General features: G+C 41.2%; 1 protein-coding gene across 1 annotated transcript in view; it reads left to right on the forward strand.

The window, feature by feature from the left end:
• The window catches only part of LOC117451397 (phosphoinositide 3-kinase regulatory subunit 6-like), a 28093-nt gene extending 16674 nt beyond the window's left edge, over positions 1 to 11419 (forward strand). The window contains exons 14-20 of the mRNA XM_034089671.2: positions 931 to 1041; positions 1121 to 1226; positions 1317 to 1408; positions 1499 to 1589; positions 8321 to 8373; positions 10169 to 10269; positions 10364 to 11419. Coding sequence (XP_033945562.1) covers positions 931 to 1041; positions 1121 to 1226; positions 1317 to 1408; positions 1499 to 1589; positions 8321 to 8373; positions 10169 to 10269; positions 10364 to 10502 — 693 coding nt within the window. The 3' untranslated portion in view covers positions 10503 to 11419. The remainder of the gene's footprint in view (positions 1 to 930; positions 1042 to 1120; positions 1227 to 1316; positions 1409 to 1498; positions 1590 to 8320; positions 8374 to 10168; positions 10270 to 10363) is intronic.
• The last annotated feature ends 571 nt before the right edge of the window (positions 11420 to 11990 follow it).

Consider the following 11990-nt stretch of genomic DNA (forward strand, 5'->3'; position numbering starts at 1 on the left):
TTTTTTAAATATTTTTTTCCTTCTAATTTGTTATTATTTACATTGCTTTTAAAATCGTTCTGTGTGACATGAAAAAAATGGGGAAATCGTGTTGGTGAACACGAATCAATAGATTACATTTCGTGAGTATAACACGAAATCCTGTGAGACTGGGTTGGTTATTTAGCCACTGCCGTTTTTGAATTCACTAGTGGGGTATTTACTGATGTGGTTTTGCTTAGAACAAAACTGGAAAACCTCTTAAACCTGTATTAACCACTACATTTGTCATGCATCTACCGATAACTCATCAAAAACGACTTTTAAAAAAAAAAAATGTAACCTTTATTTATACAGATAAATCCCATTGAGATCATTGATCTCTTTTTCAAGGGAGACCTGCTCAAGTAGTTCCACATGAAACATAAACACATAAACAGAACAACAAAAGGACATCATACAGCATCATCACTTTGAGACAACGAAACATCGAAACATCGAAGTTGTTAGCAGAGCAGTGCTTTGAGCTAATGCTAAGTAGCGTGCTTACATGCTCGCAATGAAAATGCTTAGATGCTAATGTTAAGAGGGTACAATATCTACCACATAGTATACTGTTTATGGATCCTAACATTTGGTAATTAGCATTTAGCACTAACATTTGTATCTACAGAGCCATTATCTAAATAGTTATTTAATTTCATCTTACTGCACAATATTTAATTTTACATTCTGTTCTTGTTTATATCATATTCTATTTACGTGTATATAGACTTCTTGCACAATTTTGTATTTGTATTTTTGTGTTATACATGTTGCATCGTTGGAGGAGCTCGGGTCATTTTCATTGCCATTTCTACACTGTAGCTTATGTGCATATGCCATTAAAACCTTAATTCTTGAACATGCTAGTATCATAGCTAACATCTCTGCAATGTTTCTCTACTGCAGCAGGCTAACAAAAGCGAGTCACCAGTGCAAAACCACTACCTACTGGACACGCTGTGTTACTACCTTCGCTGTGGGACGCAGCCAGTCAACGTGCCGCTCTATTCGGTTAAGGTACAGTGATATAATGAACATATATGCAAATGTAAAAGGCAGAGGGATGTTGGGTTCACATGCACTTCCTGCTGTTCAGATAACCCGCTCCAGCTCTGAAGGGCAATCTGTGGTGGAGGAGGTGTTTGTGTCCCATCTGGAGGCCGACATGCCAGAGTTCAGACACCTCAAAGAAAAGTTATCAAGTATGTTTCTGGACCTCTTTTTATCCTCGTATACTAACTGTGACTGTGTTAAAATCATAGCTACTCAAAGTGACGTGTTGTCTTTGGCAGAGAAGGCGTCTGTACGGCCAAAGAAGCCATCTGTACGGCCAAAGAAGCCAGCAAAAGTCTTCGGAGCAGTCATCTCAGTCAGCTACACAAAGGTACAGTCCTTATCCTTAATGGTCATTTGAATACCTTCTTTTTAGTATTAACTTCAGCAGAATATTGGCTAACTATCATATCCTCATCAGATCTCTCTAAGCAGACGACAGGTTGTAGGTGGAGAGGCGCTCATGACCTGTGGCGTGGTGGTTACATCAGAGCCGGCAGCTTTAACATCAGGTTTACCTTCTTTTATTTTTTACTACTTTACAGATGTATATCCAGTGGCGACTGGTCATTAGGGGCAGGCGCAGCCCCACCTAGTGTCAGCAGAAAGTATTACAAATAATGATTACAACAACATGCATAACATAAATTAAAATATATATAGAATATATTTTAAGATCATGTTTAATCATCTGATTCGTCTCATTGCTGTTTTAGTATGTGCTCTTCTAATTAGTGTCTACAGTGTGTGCCTATTGAGCTGTTTAGAGCCATGTGGGACAAAACCCGATCCTGCCCCTCCCTCTCTCTGTCTAAGTGAGGGGTGTGCAACCTTTTTGACCAAAAGAGCCATTTTGCTCCTTTTTCCAAAACATTTTTTTGTCTGGAGCCGCAAAACATATTTCATAGTTGTTTATTGTTATATCAGACAAAAAATACAGTTTTTTTGCATTTATTATGCTATTTATTACATGATATAAAACTGTTAACCTCTAATAAGAAACAAAGAACTCTTATAAGGAGAATTACAAATAATACACAGGCCTACTTTAAAATAAATTAAACACAGCACTTGGGGGGGAGTCTTCTGCATATTTGAAGGGAAACAAATATTATTAAAATGGGCCCACTTTGAAATAAATAAAACATATAGCTGCACCCTAAAAAGAGTTAAAGGTAGGGTCGGTAAGAATGGAGAAACCAGCTCAAGTGCGCTAGAATTTGAAAATACACAACCGAAAAAAATCTGCCACTTCCTCACAGAGCCCCTCCCCCAACACACACGAACGCGCACATGACCAATGAGGGCACGAGATAAGTTTGTGCCCAGATGGAAGGCTGACAGGCAGGTAGGCCATCCAGTTACTTTAGCCGGCTCAGATGATTGGTCGTGCTTTTTACAGCGCTACGGCTTCCAGAGATTAATTTTTGTATGTATTTATTGTCAAAGCATTTAATATATTCATTGCTATCGGGACGTTAAGAGCATTCCATGGAATATAACAAAAAGTGTTTCTGAAATAAATTACATACCCCATTGAATTATGACTGACGATCGTCAGCTGTCTTCCTCTCCCTCGTAAAGGCTGCACCACCGTTGACAACTTCTCTCTACATATCAAACATACCGGTAAGCCAGCATCGTTTGCTGTGAAAGCAGATAACTCTGTCCACGCAGAATTAAATCCTGTGTTCCTCCGGTACTTTTCTTTGATTTATCCATAGTTCGCTCATCGAGCCGGGGATCAGGTTATTCGCCTCCAAGAAAAGGCGCTCGCGCGGGACCGGAGCAGGATGTGACGCATATTTTAGTTGACCTAATTAAAACCGTTTTGTTTTTTATTTATGTGTCACAGTATCACCTCAAAATACAAGATACGAAACATTTTCAACCGTGCAACAAAATATAAATAGTCCTACAAATACTTTTATTTTATTTCCTTCTTATTTTTGTCTAATCATCATCATCATCATCATCATCATCATCATCATCATCATCATCATCATCATCATCTTTATTTAAAGAGACTCTTGGTCCATTATTACAAAACATACAACACTCAAATACAAACTAAAAAAAGGCAGCCATACCAATGTTTCCACAGAGGTGACTGGTATCGTACAGCACGGAGACACGGATTTGAAAGCAGCATAATGACAGAGTTATGAGAAACATTCAATCGACAGATGAATTTGTACATCAGATTTCTCAAGAGAGCATGGAACGTGTTGACTCGTGCATTACAGAACATTTCACTTGCACTGCACCACCTTGGTTTTCTAAGCAGTATACGCAAACAGTCATTATATGCAACCTGGAGCTTCCGGAGGCTCGCCTTCTTATACTTGACCCACAAGGGGGCAGTATAGAGAGGAGTGCAATATGCTCTAAAGAGGTTCACCTTAACCTCATCTGAACACCGAAGAGGCTTCTCAATACTCAAATTTCCCCTCCTCGACTCCTCGACTCCTCGGTCCTCCGGTAGTGACCCGGAAATGAATTTCAGCGCGCCATTTTGAAGGACGTCTCATTTCTCTAAATGCACACCGAGGACCGAGGATCGAGCGTCGAGGAGGCTCTGTGGAGGAGCTATAACCGAGGATACACTGATGGTTCCTCCACGGCTCCTCCGCGGATGCATTTTCGGGAACGGTGGAGGCGTGACGCACGGCCGGACTTATCTCAGCCAATGACAGCTCTGCATGCATCCCCTGGATATTATTTTAGAAACTGCTCTCATCGCAACGCGATGTTTACAGTGAGAACAGCTGTGAGGTCCTGCAGAAAGCAGAGCAGTGTGTAAAATAAATATCACTCAGTATAACAGACCTACTCTCTTTATTTGCTTTAGTTTAGTAGATATATACAAACAAAGAGTCGATATTTTTCTAAGACCATTTAGTGCTTCACAATAAAATACACAACGGCTGTAGCCTGATTATGCTTTAGGAGCTTGTGTGTGTGTGTGTGTGTGTGTGTGTGTGTGTGTGTGTGTGTGTGTGTGTGTGTGTGTGTGTGTGTGTGTGTGTGTGTGTGTGTGTGTGTGTGTGTGTGTGTGTGTGGTACAGTGTGTGTGGTACAGTGTGTAGGTATGTCCTGTACAGTGTGCAGGTGTGTGTGTGGTACAGTGTGTGCGCAGATGCGGCGGACAGACAGGTCTCAGTTGGTTTGGTGTCCTTACTTTTAATACTTGCAAATACAACTTTTGGCCCGCAATTTCAATTCCCCATTTCAGCGACCAGAGAGAGGGGGGGAGGGGGATATATCCAGTCTCTGATTGTGTTACGTTATTATGAGAGTGCTCTCATACTTTAAATTGCATATATTTATATAAATATATGTGTGTGTGTGTCCGCATCTGTAGCCTGTTATTGTCTCATTATACCGCACTCTCAATGAATTCAAGGTAAATATGTGGGGGAACAATGTTCAGCTGATCTAACAGAGATTATAAAATATGACAAAACACTCGACAGCTGATGCAGCTGTTGCCACGTAATAATGAACGGACGTCGCTTTAATATGACCGCTCAGAGGAGAGGAGTTCTCATTTCTTTAAACGTCTGCTGCTTCCCCTCCTCTTTCCCCGGTTCCCCTCCTCGGTCCTCCGCTCGCATCTCCTGTGGGCGGGACTAAGTCTCGAGGAGGGGAGTCGAGGAGGGGAGTCGAGGAGGGGAAATTTGAGTATTGAGAAGCCTCTCAAGAGAATTTTCTAGCCAACATGTTGGCTAGTATATATAAGACACGCCGCTGTCTATACATGTCATCATCATCAGCCATTTCATCTGTGATGATGTGTCCCAGATACTTCGTGTTGCAGCAAACAGACAGCACCTGTCCTGACAGATAGCATGTTGGAAAACAAAGGTTCTTATCCCCTGTTGCTCTACAGATCATTACAGCGCTCTTCTTAGCATTATATTTAACGTCAAATTTGACTCCGTAATCAGAACAAACATTTAGCAACTGTTGAAAACCAGCACTGCTAGGAGAAACAATTGCCAGATCATCGGCATACATAAGATGGTTTACAATCACATGACCAATCACACACCCTGTTTTACAGACACTTAAATCATCTGATAGATCATTCATATAGATATTAAAAAGGCTCGGTGAGAGGAGCCCCCCCTGGCGGACTCCATTACCAACACCAAATGGCGCCGAGACTGCATTCCCCCATTTGATCCGCATGCTCTGGTTGGCATACCAATAAGCCAGGATCCTAATTATACTGTTAGGCGCACCTCTTTGTCTCAATTTTAAAAACAGTTTCTGATGGTTAACTCGGTCAAAAGCCTTCGAGGCATCAATGAAACCAATCAGAACAGTGGAATTCTGTCTTCTATATGTTTCTACCATTTCCTTCAGAGCATAGATGCATAGCTCAGCAGCATGCTTAGCCTTGAAGCCAAACTGGTTATCTGAGGTACATAAATAAGAACATAGTCTATCCAACAAAATTCTTTCCAGGACTTTGGATAACACACTGGCCAGAGCAATTGGTCTATAGTTATCCACGCTCCCTACCTTGCCCGCTCTGTCCTTAATGACAGGGACCAAGGTAACAGTCAACATGGAGTCTGGCGACACACCATGAGTCATGAGGCCGGTAAAACAAATGGCAAGAAGAACTGCAACCTTCGGGCTTGCCAGTTTAAGGTGCTCTGCAGTGATTGGGTCAGAGCCGCATGCTTTGTTATCAGCTAGCTGCTCAATTGCTCGATAAACCTCTTTAGCTGAGATTCCCACTGTGTCACTTTTCACAACACCACCGACTTTGTAGGGGTCACTTTTAACACAATTAAGTATAGTAGAGTAATGTTGCCTCCACAACTCGGCTATGTTATCGGCTCCAGATACTCCCTCTATGGTACACGGTAATGACGTACTGGCCCTGTTCAGAGCTCTCACCTCCTTCCAGAAGCCAGTCACATCATTATGAAGGAGCTTTTCAGCCATCGAGTCCGCTCTCAATGTTTCTGTGTGTTTGTTGACATAACGAACTGCATATTTATATCTAGCATGTGTACGCTTTTTGAGATCCAGGACAGGCCCCTCTCTGGGCCTTCCTGCCTGGACCCAGGCCCCAAAAGCATTCTTGGCTTCAGCGTATTGATCAGCCACATGTGTATTCCACCCTGGCTTGACGTTGTGTCTCTTCCTAGAGTAGGTACAGCACGGTCTACTGGCCTCCCATACAGCTCCCACAATACAATCATACATGTTACAGAGGTCTTCACGGTGAGAGCTTTCATTACAACCCACATCAACACACAGAGTTGCCACTTTGGGTAGATATACATCACTCAATAGGACATCAGTTCTCCCATAGTACAATAGCCTATCCTCATTTGTGAGCTTGGACCAGTCCACTTTAGTGGTACAGGCATGTTTAGCCTCCTGAGACATCTCAGGGAGACTATCACAATCTAGTGACATTATAAAAGGAATGTGATCTGACATTGATGCCTCATACACAATCTCAATTGATCTTACAATGTCATGGGCATTAGCAGTGCTGATGCAATGGTCAAGCCATGAAGTTGTATGCCAGGCCTCGCTTATATATGAATAGCTATCTGTAGGCAGAAGTATTTGGCTTGATAATATAAGATTGTTATCATCACAGAACTGTAGCATATGCTTAGCAAACAAGGACCTTTTGTCTGATATGTCAGCATTCATATCACCCACTACATAAACACTGGAGGAATGATTATCAACAATAAAAGAATGTATAAAAGCAAGTCTGTTCAGGTATTCATCTTCATTATGCTGTGACTCATATGGTGTATACATTGAGAATGCTAAACTCCTTGTTATTCATTTTGATCTGTACAGCAATACACCAGTCAACTTCAAGCCTGATGACATTAATGACAGCGTCCAGCTTTTTGTGCCACAGGATAGCCACGCCCCCTGCTCTCCTTCCTCTCACTGTTCCCAGAGATAGGTCCGTAGTGGACTCACCAGCCCCGTGAAAATTGTCATTAAGAGAGTTCAACTTTCCCAAGTCCTGCTTAGGTAAGAAAGTTTCTTGCAAGCATAAAATGTCACATTTGTGTAGCAAGTTGTCCACCACTACACGTCGGATCCTATCAGCAGCGCTGTTGCCCAGGCGCAGCCCGCGACAGTTAAATGATCCAACCCGCATAACGTTTAGCTAAGCAGCTCAGCCGTAGCCCCATTCAGTACCCTCGCATCACCTCCGCTTTACGTGGTTCATAGTATCGCCTCACAACTGAGCCTTCAGGCCAGAGTTCTGGGTTAAACATCTCCGCAACTTCATTGCACTCAAGCTGTCTAAGCTCAAGGGAGCCAGCGCAGAGGGCTTAAAGGGCCGCATGCGGCCCGTGGGCCGCGGGTTGCCAACCCCTGGTCTAAGTGAACGGTGACTGTAAAAAGTACACTGCGCATGCTCAGAGTATTTTCCTATTTAATGTGTGTGGCAAAAAAATAATGACCAGAGGGGCAAAGAGCTGCCATCCCCACCATACGTCATCTCACATAACTCAGAGCTGATTGGCTGTAAGTACGTGTGCCGCGAAAAGTGTGGTGTGTGAAGAGCAGGTGAAGAGGAGGAGAGAGACGCGTCCTAAAACCAGGAAGTAAGCTGCGCATGGCTTCCCTCCACAAAAAAGAAATGTCTCCATAGGATTTTAGTAAATAGCTCAAAATAAGATCTGTGGGAAACGTAGCTGTTAGATAAATGTACGTTTTGTTCAGCCGGATAATATCCACATGTCTACCCTACTTTTATAATTTTCGAATCATAAATCCATTATTTAGATTTGTGATAGACTTTTGAAACTACAAGAAGATAAGGAGGACTTTTACAAAAAAGTAATAGAGATGTTTGTCCAGAGGGATAGGCAAATGGACTTCATCTTCAAGTCAAGGTAAGACCACAGTTTTACTGAAAATGGGATCTTACTAAGAGAGAACAATTCAATATTTAAATGATAAAATAACGTTTTTTGGGTATCCTTCTGTTGAACTGTCTGTTTAAAATTAATTGAAGCGTCAGACTAAAGAGGCTTTTGAAAATAATATTATATTTTGATTTAGGTGAAAATATAATATGTGTAAACCTGAAGAGCCAGAGCCTCACCAGCCATGCACCTCACTGCAGAAGCTTATAGACATCTATGTTTTTTGTGCCCCACCACTTTTGTACATATAGAAACGCCACTGTGTAAATCAATGCAAGAAAATGAAATCCTTATCACTTTTTCTTCAGGTGTAAATCGCCTTGATGTCATGTTTGACAGTCTGAACCCGATGTACAACTCAGTAAGTATTTAATTATATTTCTGTCATTCAAAGTCATATTTCTAGTGGTAAAGCAGCGGTTTGAGCTAATGCTAAATAGCGTGCTAACATGATCACAATGAAAATTCTGAACAAACATTGCCATGCGTAGAACAAATACAAAACAACTTCCAGATGAGGGAACAGGAAGTGCTACAATGCGGACTCAATTCAGGGTTTTTTAGGACTCATTCCTCAGGGTTGCCAGCTTTGGGCACCTGGCTGGAGTGAGATTTTGATATCATGGGTTTAATTACACACATGCGCACAAAATGACTGCTATCGTGTCAGCAGCGAGACCTTAGCATATATATAAGATATATATACAATATATACAAATACACAATATTGGACACAGACTATAAAGGGCACACAGTTTCATTCACTAATGAAAGTCAAACACATGTTTGTTTCCACTGTTTTATTGTGTGCCTGTCGCAATAAGCAATTAGTTGACTTATCGTACGATAAATAAAAATGAACTTGATAAATTGCCATTTACATGAGGATGTGACTCGCAGTTTGAAAGGATGTACTTCAATTATTATTATATATTATCATTATGTCAGTGGTCTAAAATGGTCATACAACGGCGCCGACAATAATTTCCGGGAAAATGTATCCAACAAAATTAATTATCGTGAGAGGCCTATACATGAAACACACACACACACACACACAAATCTACAGACTTACTCCAAACTGCCAAATATATTAATTAACACACTCTCACTCTTATATACCCTTTGACTCTATTTTGGCCTAGTAGAACAATAAGCAGCAGACTTTTACTTTTTTTTCATTTCGACTGGATCTAAGATCTGCGCATGCGCAATACGGGTCGGCAGTTGCGGCTCCAGAGTATTTGTGTTGGGTAATCTATGGTGGGGCTAACCCATACAGCGGTGGGCTCAAGTCAGTGTTTGCAATGTAATCACATACCCGCCCCCCTTGACAGTGAAACGCCACGCGTGAGGTTTAGATTATTTCCCTGGCTCAATCCAAATTGAACTGTGAAATAAAAAGGCACATTTGTCTTGTAGTAAATAAAAAGGGCGACCTGGAGCCAATCCTGCAACTTCCCCACAGTTGAAAGAGTTGACATGCTGAAAGCCCAACCCCTGCAGGCGGGTCTGGGGGGATTCTGCCCCTGAAATACTAACATAAAATACACATTCTGGTACTCTCTTGAGAAGAAAAATAAATACATCTATTACTACACGACATATTTAAACAAATGAATGCCATTTTAGTTTTGTGTTACTTTGTTCTGAAAGCTGAACCTGCTGCTCCTCACAGAGGGAAGAGGAGAGGCTGTGAATGACTTCACATTGTGGATAAGGGTAGACAGCCGCCATTGTTCTGTGTGTCGAAATGAAAGACAGCCCACACATCAATCAATCATCAAACCGTGGGTCTTATTTCATTACGTGTTGATTTCTATCAACACGTAATGTTGTATCAACGTATAGAGATGTACAGCAAAAGTATTCTCCGTCGGGACTTCCTGCAACAACACCACGCCGTTATCTTGATTCTGATTGGCCAGAAGACATTATCAAAGATGTTCTATTGAGAAGACGATCACTACGTGACAAACGTTTTCAAAACCGTTTCTAGTCTTCGGGATTCTTGTTTTTGGCGTGAGAATAGTTTGGGCAGCGTGAGATTGAGAGTGAAAGCGTGTGTCACACGCCAGTTGCGTGAGAGTTGGCAACCCTGCATTCCTGCACCACTTTATTGGAACCTTTCTAAACCTTTTCTGTTTTCATTTTAGACGATCAAAACCCAGAGCATCACCATCCGGACGCTCGAGCATCGAACGCTCTCCGTGTGTTTGGACAAAGACTCCCGCAGGACGTACACTGACGTTCGAAGGTCATTTACGACACTCAAATATTGCTTTTTTCACATTTTCTCTTAACAGTAAGCAGATTGAAAGTGATATAAATGTAACGTTATAACTTTACAGGCTAGATATCACTCCCTGTTTGGACCCAGGATGTGACATCGACTCCCGAAGATCTTTAGTTCCAGTTGTGAACTTTAGCAAATATCTGGACAAAGCCCTCTCGCTGCCCATCCAGACGTTCACAGGTGTGACCGTCTGAGGACCGTCAGCTGTGTGCAGAAAACGCTCTTGTTGCACAAAATAGTGGGTTACTAAGTGTAAATTAATCCAATGTTTATGCTAATTGTAAATGCTAAAAATGGGAGCTTAAATCAAAGCATTACCAACATTTTTCTATCCTATTTGACAAAAAACCTTTGTTATTGTAATTTTAATCCCTTAAAATTAATTCTTTATAATCACACTTATTTAAAATATGAAAGTAATGCTAAAGCAATGTATAAGAGTTGCTTTCAATGCAGTCGGACTACCACTTGGACATTTCCGTTTTTGTTTATTCCAGCTAATTTTGTGGCATGTTCATCAATATATGCCCAGGCAAACATATTAATGCGTACGTTTCACAAGTGCTCTGTAGATGTCAAGGTATCACTTTTTAAAGCTTTCTGTACACCATTGCACACGGCTCACCTGTGGAGTAACTACACGGCTAGAAGCATACTCAAACTAAAAGTTGCATACAACGATGCTTTACGGTTGCTGCTGAGGGTACCGAGATGGCACAGTGCCAGCCAGCTGTTTGTTAACTTGGGGGTACCTGCCTGTCAAGCCCTTTTAAGAAAGTTAATGTACAGATTCATGTGTCGCCTGGAAGACTCGGACAATCATGTTATCTCGATTTTAATTAACCCTGTGAAGAGTTCTACCCGGTTCTCTTCCATGATTTGGAGACATTGGCGCAGCAGCCTCTCCAGACAGTGAGCACGTGTAGCTCGCTGTGATTGAACTGATTTTATGTTTTTATCTGTTTGTTTTTATCTGTTTTGTGTTTAGCTTTTTATCTTATTTATTGATGTGTGTTTTGTCTTTTTGTGATATGGACCTTGAGTCTGAAATAAAGATTGGATAAATATATAGCAACTGGAAGTTAGTAATCATTAATTGACGGTCCATTGTGTGAACTGATAGTGACTTGATCATTTGTTTTAATGGTGGAGTTCATAATTAATCTCGTATTAAATCTTTATATAACTTCATTTACTTAAGTACGGTTTAAGGTTTAGTTTAAAGGTACTTTAAGTTTGTGTTTCCGTTTAAACTGGTAACAAAATAATGTGTTATTCTGGGAAAATAATGTTGAGTTTCTTAATTCCTCAATGTGAATGTTATTTGATTTGATATACTTTATTAATCCCTCGTGGGGAAATTGTTTCTCTGCATTTGACCCATCCTAGTGTTAGGAGCAGTGTGCTGCCATTTTAAACGGCGCCCGGGGAGCAGTGTAGGGAGCGGTGCCTTGCTCAGGGACACCTCGGTAGCACTTGGTCTTGCCGGGACTTGAACTGGTGACCTTCCAGTTTCCAAGCCAAGTCCCTATCGACCCTATCTTTATGTAAAAGAAACGTGTCATAAAGTAAAATGCTGTAAATTAAATAACCTATGACTAAATATTTTACTTAAGTGTGAAATAATGATTTTCTTTTAATAGAAATGGGAACGTTTTTAAAACGGTAGCATTATTATATAA

This window comes from Pseudochaenichthys georgianus, chromosome 8 (genome assembly GCF_902827115.2).
Source record: "Pseudochaenichthys georgianus chromosome 8, fPseGeo1.2, whole genome shotgun sequence".
Taxonomy (NCBI): domain Eukaryota; kingdom Metazoa; phylum Chordata; class Actinopteri; order Perciformes; family Channichthyidae; genus Pseudochaenichthys; species Pseudochaenichthys georgianus.